Source organism: Sorex fumeus, unplaced genomic scaffold (genome assembly GCF_029834395.1).
Source record: "Sorex fumeus unplaced genomic scaffold, SorFum_2.1 ptg000122l, whole genome shotgun sequence".
In the NCBI taxonomy this organism is placed as follows: Eukaryota; Metazoa; Chordata; class Mammalia; order Eulipotyphla; family Soricidae; genus Sorex; species Sorex fumeus.
This window is the reverse complement of record NW_026606179.1, coordinates 55,252,448-55,274,938: the sequence shown is the minus strand read 5'-3', so window position 1 is coordinate 55,274,938 and position 22,491 is coordinate 55,252,448. Positions and strand designations below refer to the sequence as shown.

Here is a 22,491-nt window from a genome sequence, read left to right as displayed (position 1 = left end):
CCTCTAATGGCCTTCAGCGGGGGTCGGGACCCCTGGGCAGGCCCCCCCTTCCCCCACTCCCGTCTCCCCTCCACCCAGCACGCAGGCGGGGCAATGCGGGGTGCGGCTCTGGCCTGCAGCACCGGGCTGGGGGTGGGGGGTGGGGGTGCGCCCGCAGCAGCGCACGCGGCCACCGGACGTGTGTCCACCACCCTCCCCGCCCCCCGCAGGGCGGCCCGGGAGCTCGGCCACCCGCCGCGTTGGGCCGACAGAAAACGGCGGGGTCCGGGGTCCTCGCCTTTAACGGGCCGCGGCGGGCGCGGGCGGGGCGGCGGCGGCGCATGCGCGGCGGCGCGGGCGGCCGGACAGTCCGGCGGCGGCGGCGGCGGCGGCGGCGGCGGCGGCGGCGGCGGCGCCGGGAGCAGGAGCCGCGGGAGCCCCGAGAAGCCCCCGCGCGCCCGGCCGGGGCGCCGCGGCCACCATGTCCGTGCCGGTGAGTCCGCGCCGGGGGCGGGCCGGGGCGCGCGGGGCCGGGGGCCGCGGGGGGCCGGGGGTCGCGGGCGTCCCCATCGCCGCCCCCCCGGCCCGGCTCTGTCCTCCCTGCTGCCCCCGAGGGCCGGGTCGGGCCGGACGCCGGGCCGGCTCCTTGGGGGACCCCCCGGATCCCCCGCAGACCCCCGCCGGGAGCTGGGGTTGGCGCGGGGACGGGGCTTTGTTGGCTCGGGACACTCCGGGGACAGCTGGGCCTGGGAGGAGTCGCCGCCGTCCCCCCCCCCGGCCCTCCTCCCCCACCAGGACGGCCAGGCCCGACGCTGGCCGGGGCAGCGGGGCGCCCTGGGATGCCCCCAAGACCCCCGGGTGGCCGGGCCTGGGGCGGGGGGCTGCGCCTCCCATCCGGCCCCCTCCCCCTGGACGCTGGCGGGCTGGGTGGGCATCCCGCGCCCGCCCCTCCAGGAGGGCTGATGGCCCGGGACGTTTGCCTGGGCCGCTGGACCCCGGGTGGCCGCTGCCCCGCGTCCCCCCCACCCCCCAGTGCCGGGGCGGGGTCCTCTGCGCTCGGGACCACCCCCCTGGACTCGGCCAGCACCCCGGGGCCGCACGCTGCCAGCAGCCGGCTCCTGCGTGCCCCCGAGGGCGGCTAGCGGCCGGCTGACCGCTCCGCAGCCCACTTCGCAGATGGACACACTGAGAGGGGGTGTCGGGGCCGCCCCCTGCAGGCGGCGGAGCCCAGGCCGTGGCCATTGTCCCTCCGCCGGAGCGAGGAGGCCCCCCCTGCCCGGTGACCGGAAGGGACGGCGGCGCCCGGCCTCGGCGGGGACCCCCCAGCCGCCCGCGCCCCCGCGGCCCCCTAAGGACGCGCCGGCCCCGAGACGCTGTGTCAGGGCTGAGCGTGGTGATTATGGAATTAGAGCTCGCGGCTCGCGCCCGCCCCCAGAAGCCCTAATGCCGAGTTACAGATGGAAAAATTAGGGCTTGCGGGCCCTGCTGGTGCGAGCCGCGCCCCCCGCCCGCCCGGGTTCCGCGCGTAATTGCCTCATCTTCAGAGGGAAGCCGGGGGATGCGTGCCAAGCCCTCCTCCTCCCCCTGCTCGCCCGGACACCCAGCGCCGGGGGTCCTGCGCCTGCCGCCAGGGTGGGGCGTGGCACGGAGCCCTGGGCCCTGAGTCGGGGCGGCTCGCGCCTCTTGCCTTCCAGGACCCTAGTAGGGGCCATCCACACCCTTGCCTTCCAGGACCTGAGTCGGGCTGCCTGCACCCCTTGCCTTCCAGGACCCTAGTAGGGGCCACCTGGGCCCCTTGCCTTCCAGGACCCGAGTAGGGGCCACCCACGCCCCTTGCCTTTCAGGACCCGAGTAGGGGCCACCCACGCCCCTTGCCTTTCAGGACCAGAGTAGGGGCCACCCACGCCCCTTGCCTTCCAGGGCCCGAGTCAGGACCACCTGCGCCCCTTGCCTTCCAGGACCTGATTCGGGGCCACCCATGCCCCTTACCTTCCAGGACCCAAGTAGGGGCCACCTGAGCATCTTGCCTTTCAGGACCCCAGTCAGGCCGCCCTCACCCCTTTCCTTCCAGGACCCCAGTCAGGCCGGCTGGGCCCCTGCCTTCGTGGACCAGGGGTTCCCTCTCTGGCGCCCTGAACTCGGTAGTGCAGGGGCTTCTGGAGGGCAGGACTACGACCCTGCTGTGGTGGCCTTCTCCGTGACCAGTTTGCATGGCCTCGGCCAGATTCTGCTGGGGGGTCTTCTTGCTGCCCCTGCTCCCGTGGGTTGGTTTGTGGAGGGAGGGGAAGGGTCGTTGGGGGCTGGGGGGGGAGACTTCGAGCCCTGCACCCCAGGCTGAGCTGCTGTGGGGGTGCTCGGGCACAGCTGCTGGCCTGGGAGCGGACGGGAGCAGAGGAGGAAGGAAGGGGTCCGGAGTGGCCAGGTTGAGAGGAAGTGGGGGGACCCTCGTGTGACCCCTGTAATGCCCAGGATCAAGAGAGACAGCACACTGGAGCCTCCCGAGCCCCTGGCCATGCCCTGACTTCTGTCTCCGCCTGGGCTGAGGGCTGTTGCACAGGGTGTGGGGAGGCTTGCACTGCCCCAGACTCCGAGCTCAGGAGTCACTGCTGCGGGGCTCAGGGGACCGTAGGGGGTGCCAGCAAGATAAGTGTCTTACCCCGTGATCTCTGGGCCCATGGGGTCTGTGCCTGGGAGCTGTAAGATGCTGGCTCCGCAGCGCTGCCCGGGGAGAGGCCATCCCGCAGTGCTGAAGTTCCCTGCGGTTTCCGCCTCTGACTTCCCGTCTGTGAAATGGGCATAGCCACTCTTGCAGGGCACGGGAGTTGGCACTCCTGTATGTATGGAGCACGCTCTGGGCCGGGCTCTTTGGGCAGGCAGAGGACCTTTGTCTTGCCGGCTGTGAGGGCCACTGAGCGAGAAGCCCAGTGGGCCAGGAAGGAGCTCGGCAGGCTGTGTGGCCTCTCCAGCGGGGGACTGCAGCCGTCCACAGGCTGTGGCTGCTGGGGGACCCACCCGCTGCTTCTGGCTTTCCAGGCATGAATTTGTAGGTCCCTGTGGGCACCTACAAGGCAGCTGGCACTCCCGGAGGCCAGGCAGCCTGCCCGGAGCTGGGCAGCAGGGTGGGTCTAGCCGTGAGCGCCCGCTCCTGCCACGGTGGGCGGGGATCGTGGCCCTGGTGTGGCCTCCACCTCCACGTCTGCCAGCCTCCCGGAGCGTGCTCTGTGCCAGCCTCCGGCTTGCCCACTCTGTGACGGGCGGCTGGTGCGGCTGCCAGGCCGTGGGCAGTTGGGCCTGGCAGAACAGGCTCACAGAGGAACAGTGGCCCCGTCCAAAGTCCTCAGTTCAGTCGCCAAGGAGCCTGCCCGGCCCTGCCACCCCCTCCCTGCCCAGCCTGTCCAGCTGCTGCTTTGCTCACTGGGTCACCCCGGCCCCTGAGGCAGGGCACACCGCCCCAAAGCCCTCGGCTCTCTGGAGGCCTCTCCCAGGCCCGGGGCTGAGGGGTGTCACCAGTGTCCCCGGACCCTCTTTCTCTATGCCAGCGGCTCACCCTGGCTGCCCCCTGCGCCACCCACCCGTAACAGTCAGGTGCCCCCAGCGGCGAAGGCCCAGGAGCGGTTGCAGGTGGCTGGAGCTGAGGGTGGGCAGGGCAGGGCAGAGAGCTGCTGGGGGCTGAGGGGGGCAGTGTGATACCGGGGTCTGCATCTGCTGGTCCCCAAGCCATGTGCCGGACTGGGGCTTATGTGCATGGTCACGGGGAATGTCCACGCAGGCAGGACGTGGCCACCGGCCATGTGCTGCAGTGCCAGCGCCCTCCTCTCCCCTGAGGGCCTCCTTGGTTATCACCGTTTGCTGTTTATTTTTGTTGCTTGGTTTGGGTTTGGGCTGTGCCCTCGGGACTCGGGTGCCGGGCTGGGAGCCTGGCCCGACCCGCCACACTCTCCCTTTCCGCCCACCAACTCTCACTGTGCCACGCCCCACGGAGGACGTGGGAGAGCGCAGAAGATGCAGGAAACATGGGACCGTCCGAGGCCAGCATGGGCCGGCCCGGGGGACGGAGGCGGGGAGGGCCGTTCCGGAGAGCGCGCAGGGCACCGAGGGCATCACGCCTCCTGTCGGTGCCACATAGCGATCTCAGGGCTGGGTTTCTCTGGGCCTGCGGCAGATTTCTGCCTGTAGTGAAACGGATGTCGGGGTGGTCATGACGAACCTAGACCCATATAATGGTCGCCTCAGAAAGCTCGTGCCCCCACCCGGTGAGCCCCGCATGCCCATGCCTGGCAGAGCAGCCAGCCTTTTCGTCCTCACGCTTTCTGCAGGGGAAGCCTCGAGGGGGCCTCCCCGGGGCCCTTTGTTCTGCGTGTGGTTGGTGTGGTGGTGGCCCTCGGGTGCGCTTGTCCCGTGTGTTTCACGGAGCGGTCAGGATTGGTGCTGAGGGTTCAGAGCTTGTCTGGCACCTGCGCTCGACCCTCTCACCCCAGAGGGTCCCCTGAGCCCCACCCGGAGTGATCCTGAGCACCACCAGGTGTGGCTGAAAAACCAAAAAAAAAAATGTTGGCGGTTTAGCTGTTGGCCTCCTGCCGGACATGACTCCGGCTTCTGGGCACTCTCCGTGTTTCTCTTCAACACTGTTGTACGAGTGATGGTGACACACGGGCTTGGTGGCAGTGACAGGGTGGGGGGGGTGTGGGGATAGAGGAGAGAGAAAGAGAGGGAGAGAGACAGGGAGAGAGAGGGGGAGGGGGAGGGGGGAACCAGGAGGAGAGAGAATACCTGGAGGTGTGGGGAGCAGTCTGTACCCCCCATCCTGGGTCCCCCGAGTTTGTGCCGGCTCGGGAGGGGCGCAGCAGGGTCCGCCGTGCTCTGCGGGCGTCTGAGTTCTTTCTGCTGCCTGTGAGGGGCTCACCCAGAACTGCATCCCCTGAGCTTCAGGGAGAAGCGGCCAGGGGAGAAGGGGTGAAGGGGCGAGAGCCGGTGCCTCCCCACACCCCACCCCCCTCAGTCCTCTCGGATTCCTGGGCTCCCTTCGGGGTCCCGTACCCGGCGCTGCTCTCCACCCCGGCTGGTCTCACCGTTCCTGACTTTCTTTCAAGTCTTTAAGGTAAAAGGTAAAGGCCCTCCCATTGATCATCGATTTGCTCGAGCGGGCCCAGTAACGTCTCCATTGGAGACTTTGTTGTTACTGTGTCTGGCATATCGAATACTCTCGGTAGCTTGCCGGGCTCTCCGAGAGGGGCGGAGGAATCGAACTCGGGTCGGCCATGTTGGCTGCGTGCAAGGCAAACGCCCTACCGCTGTGCTATCGCTCCAGTTCAGTCTTTACTGGGACTTTATTTATTTATTTATTTATTTATTTATTTATTGGTGGCATAATGACACTTAGTAGAAGACCCCTCCTTCCGGGGCCCCCCTCGGCACCTGCCCCCGGGGTTACTGCCTCCTCCAGGAAGCCCGTCCTCCTGGCAGGGTGAGACCCCAGCCTCCACTGGGGCCCCGCCTCTCTCCCTTGGCCCGCGTGTCGGGGCCACAGTGGACGGTGCAGCGATTCTGCCCCATCTCCCGAGGGGCTTCGCTTCTCCCGGGGCTCTGGGCTCAGGGCGGCCGGTGATCTCGCTGGTGCTGAAGCAAGAGTCGTGCTCAGGCCTGAGAGCTGCTGTCTTGCTGCCCGCCTCCCGCCACACGCCCCGTGTGCCCCTGGCAGGAGCAAGTGCGGGTGGCAGATGGCTGGTGAAACCCCCTCTGCCTGCCCTGGTACGCTGCCACTGGTTGCCATGGGAGAGGGGAGCAGATGGCCGCTGGGCGGCGTCTGGCCACACCCTGTCCCCGTCCCTGTCCCTGTGGGCACCAGACAGCAACACTTCCTCCGAGGTCAGGGATGCCTTGCTCACCTTCCCTTTCCACTCTGCCAGCTCCATGCAGCCCCTCGCGACCCACCCCTGCTCCATCCCCGCAGCCCTTCCTCCCGAAGTGTCAGGCCCGGCCTCTGTCAGACAGACACAGCCTCAGCCTCTGACTCGAGCTTTGGTCCAACCCCCCTTGCCACTGCCTCACAGCATCAGGAAGGTCTGGGGGACTTTGGGAGTTCTCGGGGAAGGAAGGGGTGCAAAGAGAGTGGGGCTCAGACAGTGGGGGCCCGTGCCATGGGGGTGCTGAGGGGTCTTCGGGAAGTTCTGCCTCCTCCAGCTAGGGCACTTCATGGAATTCTCGCTCCAGCCCCTGCACCCAGCCCCACGTCCTCCCTCCTGGTCCTGCCTCTGCCCTAGGCCTGGTGTGCGCTGCCCAGAGGGGCAGCCAGTGACCCCGGGCCCAGCCATCCCCCGCCCTGGAGTGACCTCAGCGCACCCAGGCTGGGGAAGCTCAGCTGCTGCTGGTGGCAGTATGGTCAGTGCTGTCTCGCCACTGGGCCTCTGCGGGGGCCACGGCGCTGGCCCCAGGGTACAGTGCGGCTCCTCTCCGGGGCAGGGCGGCTGGTTTGGGGCTGGCCAGCTCCAGTGGCCCCCCGGGAAGGGGAGGCGTCAGCTCTGGTGGCCCTCCACACGCATCACTTCTTCCTGTCCCTGGGCTGGCAACGCTCACCTCCGGCCTCAGGAAATCCTTTGCTGCTGCTGCTACTCCCAGAGCCGAGCTGGCCATCAGCTGACCTCTGCGGCTACTCTTGTGTGCGTGCATGTGTTTGCGTGTGCCCACGCCGCGGCTTAGAACCGTCCTCTGTGCGTGGTCTCGAGGGTCCTGGAGTCTGCGCGGTCGCGGCCGGCCTCACCTCCCTCCCCGCAGCTGGGAGCTTGGGTCTAAAGAGAGGGCAGGGCTCTGTGCTCAGGGCTCAGGTCTGATGGAAGGACCCACAGAAGGGAGGTCCAGGGCCCAGGTCCTTGTCCCCCAGGGGCAGAAGCCTGTGACCGAGCTGACGTCACTTTCCCTACTGGCCTTGGGGCTCCTGGGCTCAGCAGCTGCTGTCACCCAGTGGACACTGGACAGCTGAGAACCAGTGTCCCCACGTGTTCCCTCCGGCTTACTGGTCCCTAGAGAGGAGTGGTGACATCTGTGTTAGTCTCATGGAGGTGACAGGGGACCCTGAGTCACCATGGGGGAGGGGCATGTGCACACACACGCACACACAAACACACACACACACACACACACACACACACACGCGCCGCGTGCGCACACCACCACTCTTCCTGCCCCAGCAACATTCCCTTTTCCCTTGCCCCGTGTGTGGGTCCGATCTCTGCGGGCAGGTGCTGGGCCCTTGGGTGAACCTCGGTTGTGCCCACAGGCCCTTCCTACCCCATCATTGGCGGATCGAGTAGGCCTACAGCCGGGCCCAGGACTGGTCCCCACCCCCTGCGCGGCAGACCCTCACTCCCATTCCCCCGCCCCTCCCACATGCACACGCACTGCAGGGCGCGGATCGGCGGATCCCGGCCCTGGATCCCGGGCGGAAATGCCATTCTGGAAGGCACAGGCTGGGGGTGGGGGTGTGAGTGGAAAGGAGCACATTTTTGAAATGCCTGTGACCCAGCCGTCCCCTCCCCCGCCTGCCTACGCTGTGAATCTCCTTTCAGTCCCGGGTCGTGCCCCCGCCCCTCAGGGCCGTGGGTGGCCTGTCCTTGCAGAGACCGCCCAGTGGGAGCCTGGCCGCTGCCACTGGCCCACTGACTGGAGGGGAGGGCGGGATCCTCCTCCCGGGAGGACGCGCGGGGCCCCAGGGCTGCTCTCTGGGGCCAGAGCCTCCGGCCTGGCTTTGGGCACAGCTGTGGGGACAAGCCGGAGGTGATGTCCTGGTCACGTTTCCTGAGACCTGGCTCTTCTGTGGGGCACGGGCCAGGAGGGTGGACAGCTGGCCGCTCCTTACCGCTGCCTTGGCTGGCGGTCCTGTTGGGTGCTCCCAGAAGTTCTGGGGAGATCATACCGCTGTTCCCAGTTTCTCTGGAGGACTGGGATCCAGGACCAGCCGGCCTCGGGCTACCCTGGCCAGCGGCTGAGTCTGTGGTGCTGGGCAGGTGTCGGGAGTCTGTCAGGTGGACACAGCTGTGGGTTCTCCTGGGGCCCGTGTGCATTTCGCTGCCACGCCTGGGGGTTGCTGCCCCACTTTCCTTGGCGGTGTCCCACGTGCGTGTCTGGGATGTGACTGAGCTCTGGGCCGGCACAGACTGCCAGTCCTAGAGGGGTTCCGCTGCCCCAGGTCCCCCCAGACCTCCTTCAGCTCCCCAACCCCTCCCCCCCCCCCCCCGCTCTGCACCCCGCATTCTGCTGGGGGCTGGGGCACTGTGAGTCCCCCCACCTGCCTCCCCGGGAGGGGGGTTCAGGGGAACCAAGCACCCAACACTCAGTTCCCCACTGCGGGTCCTGCCTCTGTCCTGGCACGCTTCTCCGCCTTGGCGCTTGGAACTGGGCACAGGTGTTAGGTCTGGATTAGAGTGGCAGGGATGGGGCCCCGTTGCAGCTCCTGGAACTCGAGGGAGGATGCTTCGGGGAGGCCGGCGGCCCACAACACTGACACCCTTGACCTTCGGGCCTCAGCCTCAGAAGAGGTTGCGCGCTTACTGGGACCAGGAGCCCCCAAGCCCCCCTGCCTTAGTTTCCCCGAGTTTAGGAATCGATCAGAGGCGGGGCCGCGCCGTTTTCGTCCGGACTTGGGCCGGCTAGGGCCTGCCTGCCTTGGCCTCCAGATTCCACCCTGCATCTGCCTGCCCTGTGGGCAGGAACGCCACGCGCTCGGCCTCCTCCGGTAGGGCAGAAGTCCCAGGGCGGCGCGGCCAGTGGCCGGCACGAGGGGGCCGGGACGAGGGGGACCGGCGCGGCCGCCTCCCCAGGAGCGGGTCCGGGGCGGGGGGCGTGGCGGGCCGGGGGCGGGGCCCGGGGCGGGGGCGGGGCCCGGGGCGGGGCGTGGCCGCTGCCCGGCCGGGCGGCTCTGGCGCGGAGCGCGGCTGCGGCCAATGGGCGCGCGGGCCGGGCATGCCGGGAGCGGGGCTGGGCCGGCCGGGCGGCGGCGGCGGGCGGAGCCGCTGGGACCGGCGCGGCGGGCACCCGTGCGCGGGGACTCGGTGGTGGCCGCGGGCCGGCCGGACACCATGAATTACCTGGTGAGTGCGGCCGCCGGGGCGGGGTCTGCGGACCCACTGGGGCCACGGCCCTGCGGGCGGACCCGGGTCCCGGGAAGCCCCGGCATCGCGGCGCGCTCCTGCTGCCTCGTCCCCGGGTCCCCGCGCGCCCGGCCCGGCCCGGCCCCGGCGGCCGTAAAGTTCCTGGATCCGGGAAAGTTGCTGGCGGGAGGCCCTCGCCCCGCGCCGGCCACTGCCTTCTGGTGACCTTGGACCCGCGTGCGCGGCCTCCGAGCCTCAGTTTACCGGCCGGCTGGAGGGGTCCGAGGCCGGAAGCCGGCGGCGAGGCGGCGATTCACAGCCGGCTTTGCAGCCCGGCACGTCCGCGCCCCCGCCCTTCTTCCGCCGCAGCGCTTGGGGATGCGGCGCCCACCAGGGCAGGGTCCACCTTGCAGCTTAGATCCTGCACATTGGCCAGGGCGTGGGCTTGGGCAGCCTGGCAGAGGAGGGCGGCCGGCGGGGCAGCCCACGCGGGGGAGTGGGCGCTCCCGGGAGATGCCCCTTCCCGCTGTCAGAGCAAGGCCAGTGGCCCCCTTCTGGATTTGGGGGGCAGGAAGTTTCTTCCTCCACCGGACACCCAGGAAGCATCTAGGACCTGCTGTGGCTGCGGGTAGGAGATGTGTCGCTCCCCCACACACATACACACCTGGGAACCCCCCCTCCTGAGACCCCTTTCTTCTGGGGAGTTTAGGAGAGCTGGTGTGTGCGGGTGGGAGGGACGAGCTGGCTTGGCCGCCTCCCTGGAACCCATCACCTTCTCCCCGCGGCAGCAGGGAAGGCCCTGGGTATCTGTGGGGCAGGACAAGGCAGAGCTGTGGCTGTGCCATCTCCCTGGTGCCCCCCTGAGCCTGCTGCGTTTGGGGGCACAGAGGCAGATGCGGGGCCAGAACTTAGCTCCTGACTCTGCCCCACGGGTCAGCTCCAGCTCTTGGGCACCACCGTGCTCTACCAGGTTGGTGCCAGGCTGTGCCCTCTGTCTCCTGGCATTCATTGTCTCGTCGTTATTTCAGGGCCATAACCAGTGGCACTCAGGGGTGACGCTTGTTGGTGTTTGGGGGCTGTGCAGGGATGGGCCGCGGGCCGCTGAGCGATCTCCCCGCACTATTTCTGACAGATCGCCCCTCAGCTTTTTCTTCAGCTTCTTCTCTCCACCCCCCCCCAGGTGCCCCTAGTTGCTGGGGCAGCAGGACCAGCCCGCAGGAGGGGCACTTCTGGGGCACTCCGGGTTGTGGGGTGGGGTAGACCTCAGAGGGAAACGGGGGGCTAGGCAGAGATTCTGGGCCGTGCATGGGGGCCTTGAAGGTGGGGGTTCCTGGGGAGGAGCCTGAGTCCACCTCAGGAGGAAAGCAGGGGTCGGGGCATTGGCTGGAGGGGTGCCAGCCCCGGCTCCTTCTGCATGGCCTTCCCAGAAGTCAGGGTCCCCTTTCTGAGCTGGGGATGCCCCCATGAGTCCCTCATCTTCCCACTCCTGCTGAGACAGATGGAGGGTGGAAAGCAAATCTTGTAGAGGTGCAGTTCCTGCAGCCTTCCAGAACAGGGGAGCAGTGGGCTGTCACTGTCCCCCAGCTAGGGTGGCCTACACAGACTTGGTGGGGGTCTGAAATGGTGCCCCCACCCAGCCAGCCCATGTGGTGTGGTCAGGGCTCAAATGCCATCTCCTGAAGAGGGACCGCTGTCACTTTGCCCAGCCACCCAGGGACAGTGCCAGGGATAGATACCCTGTTAGTGGGTGGAGGTGGCAAGAATGTGCCCCCCCACACACACACATACACACACGCCTGTTTCTGCTGCTGTCCAGCCAGGCTGGGCTCCTGAGTCTGCCGAGCAGGTGCTGGGGCTGAGCACTTGTGCAGACCGTGGCCCTTAGGTGTCCCTGGGAACCTCCAGGGGGTTGTCCGAGCTCACCCCCGGCAAGGGTGTGGGGTCGGGAAAGGAGGTGGTCCCCCCAGCGTGGGACGCAGGCCACAGGGCGGCCTTCCCAGCGGAGTGCGTGGCCTGAGGCTGGGGGAGGCCGAGCATCTTGAGCTTCTTTTGGCCCGGCTGTTCCAGGGCTCGCTCGCTGGGACCCCAGGATTGCTTGGCCCATGTTGGAGATGGTGCTGGACCTCAGGGGAGCTGGGTAGTGTTTGCTGGAGACGCTGTATGAGGCGCTGCCTCTCAGGCCTGGGGGGAGGGGGTGTGCGTGCATGCACGCGTGTGTGCTTGTGTATGTGCATGCATATATGGTCCTGTACACGTGTTTGTGTGTTAGCGTGTGCATGCATGCGAGTGTGTGCATCTGTGTGTGTGTGTGTGCAAGAACATGCGTGTGCGTGTGTGTGCTTGGGGGGTGGCAAGAAGGGAAGAGCGCACGTGATGTTTTCGCTCGAGGCCCCCTGGCTGTGACACTAGGAGCCCCCCGCCCGCGGCTGCTGGGGCCTATTTCCCCCGCGAGACGGAGGGGACTACAGTCACTCAGGCTGCTTGGTTGTTTGCCACACCTGGTGGTGCTGGGCCTCCCGGGCCCACGAGGGGCTTTAGGGGGCTCAGAGGGGGCGCTGCACACGGAACTGTCCTTGAGGTCTTTGAGTTGTTGGGGCCCTGCGGCTTCTGTCGCTTCCCAGCCACCCGGACAGGCAGAGCCCCCAGAGTCCGGGGGTTTGGCCAGAGATTCCCCGGGATGTGATCTGTGACCCTGAGGCCCCGCTGGCCAGAGAGCCCCCGACACCACAGCGCCTAGCCAGGCAGACTCCTGCCTGCCCACCAGGCTGTTCTTTGGGGGGCTTGTTTTTGTTTGGCGGCCACACCCAGCAATGTTCAGGGCTTCCTCCTGGCTCTGTACTCAGGACTCTGTACTCCTGGCGGTACTTGGGTGTGCATGTGGGGTGCCCGGGGATCGATCCCGGGTCAGCCACGTGCAAGGCAAAAGCGCTACCCGCAGTGCTGTCTTCCCAGCCCCACCAGGCACTCAAATGACCTAGGGGTCTCAAAATGGGGGTCTCTGCCCACTCTGGGTTCACAAAGGCCTCCTGCTTCCCCAGCTGGGTGCTGGGGTCCAGGCCCCGCACAGCCTAGGGCAGGATCAGGACAGCGGTCAGCTCTTTGGGGGACAGGGGATGCCACGTCCTCTTCTGAGGGGGAGTAGGACCGTGGGCAGGGGTCCTTGGGGTGGCCAGACTCGAGCCTGGCAGCGGGTGGGCAGTGTGGCCCCTTGCCAGCTGGCCCTCTTCCCACGGGGGCAGGCCTAGTCTTGGGGAGCTCCGGTGTGTGGGTCTCGCCTTCCTGGGCTTATCCTGCCCTTTTGTGAGGGCAGGGATGGGGGTGGGAGTCACTGCAGCGGAGCTGGGGCTAGAGCCGGGGTCAGCTGCTGGGCAGCCTCAGCCCTGTACTCTCTCGGGCACGGCCCCAGGGATCTGCAGTGAGCCCAGCCAGTGTCCAGCACCCCCCAGGGCCCCACTCCTGACCAACTGTTCAGCCCCCCCGGGGGTCCTGAGGCCTCACTCCAGGGGACCGTCCCGCGTTATCTGCACACCCTGCTTCCCGTCCTCATGCAGAGCCGTGGCAGAGTCCGACCTCTGGAGCACGTGCCCCTTCCCGACAGGCCCGGCCGTGAGCCCGCCGCCAGGGACTCACCCAAGGTCAGGGGCAGGGAGGAAGCCGCGGCTGGTGCTGCTCGCCGAGGGCCCGGTGCCAGCAGTGCCCGGAGGCCGGCCTGGGGGCGGGCGCCCGCTGACGCAGGAGAGGAGCCCCGGTGCCAGGCGCCCGCTGCCACGTGCCCGGCCTGTGCGGTTCTTCCCAGCCGGCTCGCCCGGACGGGCTGGGGCGGCCCCAGGTACCCAGGGCCCGCCAGCCCACCCACCCCACCTCGCCCTCCGCGGTGCTCCCCGGGCCCTCCCGGGCTGTGTCCTCCCCCTCCTAGGTGAGGGGCCTCCGGGGGGCAGCCCGGCCCCCCCACCCCCCAGCCCTCAGCGGCTGCAGGGAATTTTCCTGTGACTCACTCTGCTGGCACTTCCTGTGGTCACCAGGGCCGGGACTGGGGGACCCAGCGGAGCGGCTCTGTGTTGCGGGGTCACTGGGGGAGGGTGGGCGTTGTCCCCGTGTCAGGCTGTGGCCGACCATATTTGGGAAACATGCTCTTCTCCCTGGCAGAAGGGGCTGGGGGCCGAGCCCTGGGGGGCAGCAGACCAGGGCAGCCTGGAGTCCTGCCTGGAGCCCAGAGGGGCCCGCAGCCTACAAACGCTCAGCTGAGCGGGGGAGGCCGCGGGAAGAGCTGGGGCCTCTGTCCCTGGGGGTGGGGTGGGGGGCCCGAGAGCGCCCCTTCATCTGTCCCGCGGTCCTGGTGCTACCTCGCCCCCAGGGCATCCCTCCCCCTTGGGCAGGGGTCCCTCGGTGGGGGGTGCTCAGACCCCCAGGCTGTGCTGAGGCAGTGTGGACCTCATGCCGCTTCCTTGGACCCCGAGTCTCGGAGGCAGCGGCAGAGCTGAGCCCAAGAAAGGGGGAGCCGGGGAACCCAGGCTGACCCCCGCGGGATCTCGAGACCTGAAACCACGGGCGCCCACTGAGGCTGGGCACCTGCACCCGCTGCCACCTCAGCCCCCCGCTTCCTGTGCCAGGACCCCTCTCAGACTGGCTCCTGCGAGGCAGGGGGTGGCTCTGGGGACTGTCTTGGTGTGGCCCTGGACGCGGCTGGGTGGGTGCCCGTCGCCCTCTTGTGCCCGTGGGCTGACGCAGGTCTTCCTTCCCCAGCAGCCGGGCTTGGTGCCTTCTCACCCCTTTGTGATTTAGTTTGGGGACCACGCCCGGCTGTGCTGGGGGACCGTGTGGCGGCAGGGTCCTGGGTCCGGCCTGGTGCGCACCTCCCACCTGATGCTTCTCGTCCCTTGCCTGGCCGGCTGGCTCTGCCTCCAGAGTCCCCCAGGTCCCCACGTGGGGCTCCTTGGAGTGAGCCCGAGCTGCGCACCACCGCCCGCGCTGCCTGCCCTGGTGTCCCTTCCAAGGTGACCTGTCCCTTCACGGGCCTGCACCTTTCACGGAGGCCGGGCATTCTCTTCCTTCAGGCCGACTTCCTGCCCTCGCCCCACGCCCCCCCCCCCCAGTGCTGCTGGCGTTTTGATTGTCATCATAACTTGATGAGTAATCTTGGACGACCTGGCTTTGTCCCAGCTCTGAGTCACCCTGCCCCAGACTTACCTGGGTCCCGTGATTTGGGCTCTCCAGCCCCCCACAGGGCGGGACATTCCCTCCAGGGGCGGCCGTGCTGCCCGCTGTGGCCGGGCTGGCATCTGTCGCATGGTTCCCTCGCTGTGCCCGCCCGTCACCGGGTGTCCCCTCCCCTCTTGTCTGGTCATGTAGGCCTGGCTGGCAGGGGTGCGCCAGCCCATAGAGCGTCGGTGCCCCTGCCCCCTGGGCCTCTGCTAGGGGACTGCACAAACCCTCCCCTCGTGCCCGCCTGAGCGTTTTCTCTCTCTCCCCTCAGAACGTGCTGGCCAAGGCCCTGTACGACAACGTGGCCGAGTCCCCGGACGAGCTCTCCTTCCGCAAGGGCGACATCATGACGGTGCTGGAGCGGGACACGCAGGGCCTGGACGGCTGGTGGCTGTGCTCGCTGCACGGGCGCCAGGGCATCGTGCCGGGCAACCGCCTCAAGATCCTGCTGGGCATGCAGGACAAGAAGCCCGCAGCACCCGCCGCCTACCCGCCGCCGCCCGACGGCGTGTACCTGGTGCCCACCCCCGGCAAGGCCCACTACCAGCCCCCGGGCGCCGGCCCCCAGTTCCAGTCGCCCCCCGCCAAGCACTCGGCCCCCTTCTCGAAGCCGCAGGCGCATCACCCCGCGCCGGACCTGTACCAGGTGCCCCCGGGGCCCGGCAGCCCCGCCCAGGACATCTACCAGGTGCCCCCCGCTGCCGGGATGGGCCACGACATCTACCAGGTGCCCCCGTCCATGGACGCGCGCGGCTGGGAAGGGACGAAGCCACCGGCCAAGGTGAGACTGCCCGCTGGCCTTGCCCGAGACGGCAGGGGAGGACCAGACCAGGGCCAGCTGGGGCCGTGTCTGGCACTGTGTACCCGTGTGCACACCTTCCCTGCACACCGACAGTCTCACACACCTGCACGCGTCCAGGACCCCCCAGTGCACACAGTTCCTCACGCTCAGCCACGTGGGCTCACTCCCACATCTCAGACCTGCGTGCACACGCATGCACTGTGCTTGTCGCCCATGGGCATGCTCTCCTCACTCATTCCCACTCCTCACACACTCCTCACACACTCACTCCTCTCCTCACGTATTCACTCCTCACTCATTCTCATTTCTCACTCCTCACACACTCGTCACTCCTCACACACACTCACTCCTCACACTCACTCCTCATACATTCCTCACACACTTCTCACACACGCAATCCTCACTTCTTGCTCCTCCCTCACTCTCCACACATTCGCCCCACTGAATCCTCACACGCTCACACACTCACACAGTCACCTCTCACTTCTCACACTCACACACACTCTTTTACTCGTACTCCTCACACGCTGCCTCATACTCCTCACTTCTCGCCCGCCTCACCCCCTTCTCGCTCCTCTCCTCACTCCCTCATTCCTCACTCACTCCTCAGACACTCCCACACATTCACTCTCACACACTCCCTCCTCACTCCTCATTCACTCACACTCGTCCAGCCCAGACTCTCACGGCCTGAGGAAGCCCCTGCCCCGTCCCCTCTGCAGGCCGCTTGTCCTGCGTGTGTGAGGGCGTCACGGGGAGCGTCGGGGCTTGATCACTCTGAGGCTTCGGGGCCCCTAGCACCCGTTCCCTGCTTGAACCAGCTGCTGGGCGCTGACCGGGCTGATGGCAGAAGGAGGGTGTGTGCTGGGCCCGGCCGCCCTCCCCGAGAGGCTCGTTGCCAGGCCTGTTTGCCCTGGGAATGTGCGACCAGGTGACGGGCGGCGGGGGGCGCCCCGGGCCCTCTCTGTCCGCCTTCCCCGCCTCTGCGTGTCCAGGAGTGGGGGTGGGGGCGTTGTCTGGGGTCACTCACTCTTCTCTCCTGTGAAGGCCACCTCGAGGCCGTGGCCTCCCTGCGGGGGCGTGTCCAGGTGCCCACAGTGCCCAGGGGCGCTGCCACGTCAAAGGGTGGGGATGGGGCCTCTCCCTCCGGACTATGGGGCGGCTGCTGCTGGCATCGCAGATGTGATGGGGGGGAGTGGCTCATGGTAGAGAAGTCAGGGTGGCCCTGAGGGAGGGGACAGAGAAGGGGCACTCGGGGACCTGGCACCATCAGGCGGCAGATGCCACAGCCGAGCTCAGTCCTGCTTCCGGACGTCCCCCCCCCTTCAGGCCCCTGGGAGTGGGGGGCACTTCTCCCACCCGGGGCTCCTGGAGGCCTCAGCCTCACTTTTGCAGGGGACCATTTTTGCGCCCAGGGGACTGTCTCCCCTGCCCTGCCCAGGCCCGGCTGGTCCCTGGGGGTCTGCCACAGGTCACCGCCTCAGGAGCGTGGGGCAGTGGCTAGCACTGAGCCTGTTCACAGGGTGCTGGTAGGGGTCTCCCTTCCAGGGGGGCCCCAGCTGCCCTGAGATGCACTCAGGGGCCTGGAGAAGCCTTGGGCCTCTCCTCCAGGCCAGCCAACCTGCCACGTCTGTCCCGCCCTGCTCTTGGCAGGGCCAGAGTCTAAAAATAGCTCTGGAAGAGACTCTGGTCTGGGCTGCGCCGGAGCACGCCTGCGAGGGCCCCACACGGGGTGGGGGTGGGCATGGGGGGGGTAGGCGAGGGGTGTGTGCTGTGGGCGGGGACCCCTGCCAGACCCTGCTGGGACCCTCCACTCCCGGGAGGCTGGCAGAGCCGGGGGAGGGAGCCTGTGAGTCAACCCTGCCCCAGATGTCCCCTTTGATTAGGGAACAAAAGACCTTTCTGTGGAGAGCTGCCGCCTGTGGGGGCAGGGCCCAGAGAGTCCCCAGCCTCCCCCATATGGGGTCCCCAGGGCCAGGGCTTGTGGCTACTCACTGCACGCGGGGTCCCCCACCCTCATGCAGGGGGCCTTGTCTCCACCCCCTTTTGAGATCGTGCCCCTGTGCTGTGCTCCTTCGCACCTCGCTGGGCTCAGGAGACTGCGGCCTGGTCGTGGGGGCCAAAGAGGTGGTCAGGGGGTTCCTGGCACTGGCCGTACTGTCACCCTGAGGGCGCTTTTCTGAGGAGCTTGTCGGGAGGGGGCCCTGCAGCTGCCACCGGGCAGGGGTGACGGCCCTGTGCCTGCAGGTGGTGGTGCCCACCCGCGTGGGTCAAGGCTACGTGTTTGAGACCCCCCAGCCGGAGCAGGACGAGTACGACGTCCCACGCCACCTGCTGGGCCCCGGGCCCCAGGACATCTACGACGTGCCCCCCGTCCGCGGGCTCCTTCCCAGCCAGTACGGCCAAGAGGTAGGTGTTGGGGGGCTCTCGAGCCCTGGCCTACGGTCTCGGGGGGCTTCCTTCTCTTTCCATGCCCCGGGCGGCCCTGCACCTGCCTCACTACCGCTTTCCCACCTGCAGGTTTATGACACGCCCCCTATGGCTGTCAAAGGACCCAATGGCCGGGACCCCTCCCTGGATGTGTACGACGTGCCCCCCAGCGTGGAGAAGGGTCTGCCCCTGTCTAGTCACCACGCGGTGAGCACAGGGCTGAGCGGGAGCGTGTCGGGTGGGTGCCCCCGCCCGCCCTCCACCAGGCCACCACGCTGTTATCCCAATTGGAATCCTTTTGAGGGCAGGAGGGGGCCAGTGAGATATGGAAAAGGGGCACAGGCCTGAGTAGGACCGTCCAGGAAGCAGGTGTTGGTACCCAAGAGCAAGTGGGTAGCCCTGCCAGGTCCTGCTGCAGAGCTGAGTGCATAGGGGGCTGGGGGTGGAGGCTGCCCTGCCCCCCAGAGTGGGCTGAGCGGGCCAGTCGCCAGTGGCCCAAGGAGCTCATTGGGGGCGGCGCAACCAGGACAGTGGCTGTGCTGTTGGGCTTGTCGGATCTCCAGCACCGCCAGGGGGCACTCCTGGGCACCAAGGCAGAAATAGCCCCAGAACTCTGCCTGGTGTGGCCCAAAAATCTCTTCTGCCCCTCCGCCCCCCCAAAATAACCAGGGGTTGGCTCTGAACCGTTGGATGGGAAAGCACGAGGAGGGCTGGGAGGGGGGCCCTGGGCAATGGCAGCAGTCCTGACCGCCCCCCCACACACACGCAGGTATACGACATCCCCCCGTCGGTGAGCAAGGACGTGCCCGACGGGCCGCTGGTGCGCGAGGAGACCTACGATGTGCCGCCCGCCTTCTCCAAGGCCAGGCCCTTCGACCCGGCCCGCCACCCACTGGTCCTCGCCGCGCCCCCTCCGGACTCGCCGCCCCCTGAGGACGTGTACGACGTGCCCCCGCCAGCGCCTGACCTCTATGACGTGCCCCCCGGCCTAAGGCGGCCGGGCCCCGGCGCCCTCTACGACACGCCTCGGGAGCGTGGGGCGGCCGAGGGCGTGTATGCGGTGCCACCACCGGCCGAGCGCGAGGCCCCGGCAGAGGGCAAGCGGCTGTCGGCATCCAGCACGGGCAGCACCCGCAGCAGCCAGTCAGCCACGTCCCTCGAGGGAGCGGCGCCGGGCCGGGAGCCCCTGGAGCTGGAGGTGGCCGTGGAGGCGCTGGCCCGGCTGCAGCAGGCTGTGAGTGCCGCCGTGGCCCACCTCCTGGACCTAGCGGGGAGCAGTGGGGGCTGGCGCGGCGCCCCCGAGCCGCAGGAGCCCCCAACGCAGGACTTGAGGGCCGCTGTGGCCACCGTCCAGGGCGCCGTCCATGAGCTGCTGGACTTTGCCCGTGGCGCAGTGGGCAACGCCGCACACACACCCGACCGCACGCTGCATGCCAAGCTGGGCCGGCAGCTGCAGAAGATGGAGGACGTGTACCAGACACTGGTGGCCCACGGCCAGGCCCTAGAGAGCAGCCGGGGCGACCCGGGTCCCACGCCGGAAGACCTGGACCGCCTGGTGGCCTGCTCGCGGGCCGTGCCCGAGGACGCCAAGCAGCTGGCCTCCTTCCTCCACGGCAACGCCTCGCTGCTCTTCAGACGGACCAAGGGCCCCGGGCCCACGCCTGAGGGGGGTGGCCCCCCGCACGCCAGCGGCCCCGACAAGGCCAGCAGCATCCAGTCCCGGCCCCTGCCCTCGCCCCCCAAGTTCACCTCCCAGGACTCACCAGACGGGCAGTATGAGAACAGTGAGGGGGGCTGGATGGAGGATTACGACTATGTCCACCTGCAGGTGGGTGCCCGCCGCCCACACGGACGCCCCTGTTCACACCTGCACTTGGCCCGTTCCCCACCTGGCGGCTCCGTTCTGGCTGGGGCGGTGGATTGAGGGAGTCGAGTGGGGTGCACGGGAGGTGGACTAGGAGTCCTGGCTTGTCGTGGGGGGAGACCAGGCCCCCGGCCACGAGCCACAAGCAGCAAGACCAGTGTCAGCCGTTGTGCTGTGCTCGGAGGTTCCTGGCATGCCAGGGAGTGTGCCCTGGGCCCTCCTTGCTCTCCCCGCTGGGCACGGCGGGCAGCGCCACCTGGTGGCCACGCCCCTGGGCCCTGGGTCTCAGTCCCGTCTCCTGTCTCCCATCCAGGGGAAGGAAGAATTCGAGAAAACCCAGAAGGAGCTGCTGGAAAAAGGCAACATCATGCGGCAGGGGAAGAACCAGCTGGAGCTGCAGCAGGTGGGTCCCGGCGAGGGCCCCAGGGTCGCGCCCTGCCCCAGGCCACAGAGGCACTGTTGGCTCTCCTCCCTCCCCGCGCTCCGCCCTGGAGACGCTGCTGCACCGTCCTTCACAGACGAGCCCTTGGCGTCATTTTCTGAGTTGGAGAAAGGGTGAACTTTTATGATCAGGAGGGCCTGAGAGGCAGGACCGGGAGGGAGGGCACCTGCCTTGTCTCTCGCTACCCCAGTCCTATCCCTGACACCACATATGGGTACGGTCCCCATAGCACCGCTGGGAGTGGCCCTCAAGCCCAGACAGAGCCAGGGGCGGCCCACATCCTCCCACCTCCCCCGCAAAAAAGCCTGAGGAAGTTTTTTGGATTGTGAAAGTACTAAAAAAAAAATGAAGGTACTTGAGGCCAGAGAGATAGTACAGTCGTAGGGCGAGTCCAGCCCGGCCCACCGAGCACTGCTGGGGCGGGGGAAAGAGGCCCCTCCCCAATACCATGGTGACAGTGGAAATGGACACACATACACTGACCCCTGTGCAAGACAGGGCCGGGGCGCACTCAGCTCAGCACGCAGGAGCCTGGGCAGACCCTCGGCCACCGCCAAGAGCAAACACCCACACTGGGTCGGGAGCAGCCCTGCCCAAACACAAGAGCAAACCCAGATGGAAAGGGCACCGCCCTTTCCTCCACTTCTGGGGTGTGACATCTCTGCAGGGCACCCCTGTCCCCTCAGGGTGGCCGCCGCCCACAGCAGCTCGTGAGGCTGAGTGGACTGTGCTAAGGGGCACCACGTGTGCAGTGGCCCCTGTAGTCAAAGGTTCCCCGGGCCCGCTTTCTAGAAGGATCCCTGACCTTTGCTCTGCTCTCCCGCTGCCCCAGCTGAAGCAGTTCGAGCGGCTGGAGCAGGAGGTGACACGGCCCATAGACCACGACCTGGCCAACTGGACGTCAGCCCAGCCCCTGGCCCCCGGGCGGACGGGCGGGCTGGGCCCCTCGGACCGGCAGCTGCTGCTCTTCTACCTGGAGCAGTGCGAGGCCAACCTGACCACGCTGACCAACGCGGTGGACGCCTTCTTCTCCGCCGTGGCCTCCAACCAGCCGCCCAAGATCTTCGTGGCACACAGCAAGTTTGTCATCCTGAGTGCCCACAAGCTGGTGTTCATCGGGGACACGCTGTCACGGCAGGCCAAGGCGGCCGACGTGCGCAGCCAGGTGACACACTACAGCAACCTGCTGTGTGATCTGCTGCGCGGCATCGTGGCCACCACCAAGGCCGCCGCCCTGCAGTACCCCTCAGCCACCGCCGCCCAGGACATGGTGGACAGGGTCAGGGAGCTGGGCCACAGCACCCAGCAGTTCCGCCGTGTCCTGGGCCAGCTGGCCGCCGCCTGAGCACGGAGTGACCCGAGACAGGGGAAGGGGCAGCGGGCCGTGGCGGCCTGAGCTGCGTGAACAGAGTCGCCGAGCGTGGGCTTGGGAATGGCCCGGCGCCCCGCCAGCTGTGGACCTGTACATATTTATGACGTGGCGGGATGGGGCGCAGCCCAGGAACCAGGTCTGGGGGGCAGCTGGCAGCTCCCTGGGGGCGCAGGGCACAGGGCTCTGACCCCCACACAGGCCTGCCTCTGCACAGGGGCAACCGAGTGCCCCTGACAGGTAGGTGCAGGCACCGCGCTGGCGTACCCTCCGCTACACCAGGAGAGACTGCTAAACACTATTTTTCATTATTGATTTTCCAATCATTTGACTAATAGTCTACATTTAAATAAAATAAAAAATGAAAAGCTGCTTCTCTGGCCTGTGAGAGACAGGAAGGGGTCCTGGGGGTACGCCAAGGAGTTGGAGGCTGCGGGCAGTGCCCAAGGGTGCAGGGAACAGGGTCCTTTGAGAACCCCCAGGCCCTGGGAAACAGCTGGGACAAGGGGAGCCGTGGGGGTTCTGGAGCCTGTGGTCAGCTTCATCAGCAGAGATGAAGTCTCGGGCCGTGGGGGGAGGGACTGTCCTTTCAGGCAGGCCGCCAGCCGCATGAATGAGAGCTCTGGGCCCTGCTGGCCTTGGGATGGAGATGGATGGAGTTGGGCCCTCAGTGCTGGGCCCTCCTGACCCGCCCAGAGGCCTCCACCCCAGCCCCCCTGGAGGGGCGCTGTCCAGCAGCAGCGGGGGAAGGGGGCGGAACAGGATTCTGTTCTGGGCCAGGTGGAGCTTTTCCAGTTACTTGTTTACCCCGCCCAGACAGAAACAGCGGGTGGGGGCTTGGGGCGACACCTGGCGATGCTCAGGGCCTGTTTCTGGCTCTGCACCTAGGAATCACCCCTGGTGGTGCTCACTTGCAAGGCAAGTACCTACCGCTGTATAATCACTCCAAATGTTTTATCACCCTCAAACAGTTATGTGTGGGGTTAGACCAAGCCCACAGCAGACCCCTGGCCCCAACACCAGTCCCCTGCTCCCAAACAGCAGGTGGGACGGCCTGAGGGGGTGAGGGGCTGCAGGCCACAGTGGGGCCCTCAGATAGAAGGAACATTGGGGCTGGACAGTGGAGACCCAGGGTCGGGGGAGTGTATGCGATCGGGCATTGAGAGTTCTGCAAAGGAACTCTCTTGCTTGGAAAGGAGATAAGCCCATGTTGAGGTGCTCTCTGCCCCTCCTGGCCTCTGGCACCAGGGTCAGTCTGCCCTGCTGCAGTCCCAGGAGGAAACCCCTTCAGCCGCCCCAGGTGGCAACCTGACCCTGGTG

At 67.6% G+C, this 22,491-nt stretch overlaps 1 protein-coding gene across 1 annotated transcript; it reads left to right on the top strand.

The window, feature by feature from the left end:
• Nucleotides 1-333: 333 nt before the first annotated feature.
• On the top strand, nt 334-21,521 carry BCAR1 (BCAR1 scaffold protein, Cas family member). The gene is made up of 8 exons (XM_056136694.1): nt 334-368; nt 399-472; nt 14,536-15,045; nt 17,314-17,475; nt 17,587-17,703; nt 18,266-19,324; nt 19,674-19,763; nt 20,635-21,521. Exons 2-8 carry the CDS (start codon nt 461-463, stop codon nt 21,145-21,147), a joined length of 2,463 nt encoding a protein of 820 aa, XP_055992669.1. The 5' UTR covers nt 334-368; nt 399-460; the 3' UTR covers nt 21,148-21,521.
• The last annotated feature ends 970 nt before the right edge of the window (nt 21,522-22,491 follow it).

Bases quoted from the DNA above. Each gene is read 5' to 3' on its own strand.
- BCAR1 (XM_056136694.1), top strand. The intron at 15,046-17,313 runs GTGAGACTGCCC...CTGTGCCTGCAG, and splicing joins GGACGAAGCCACCGGCCAAG to GTGGTGGTGCCCACCCGCGT. The intron at 19,764-20,634 runs GTGGGTCCCGGC...CCGCTGCCCCAG, and splicing joins ACCAGCTGGAGCTGCAGCAG to CTGAAGCAGTTCGAGCGGCT.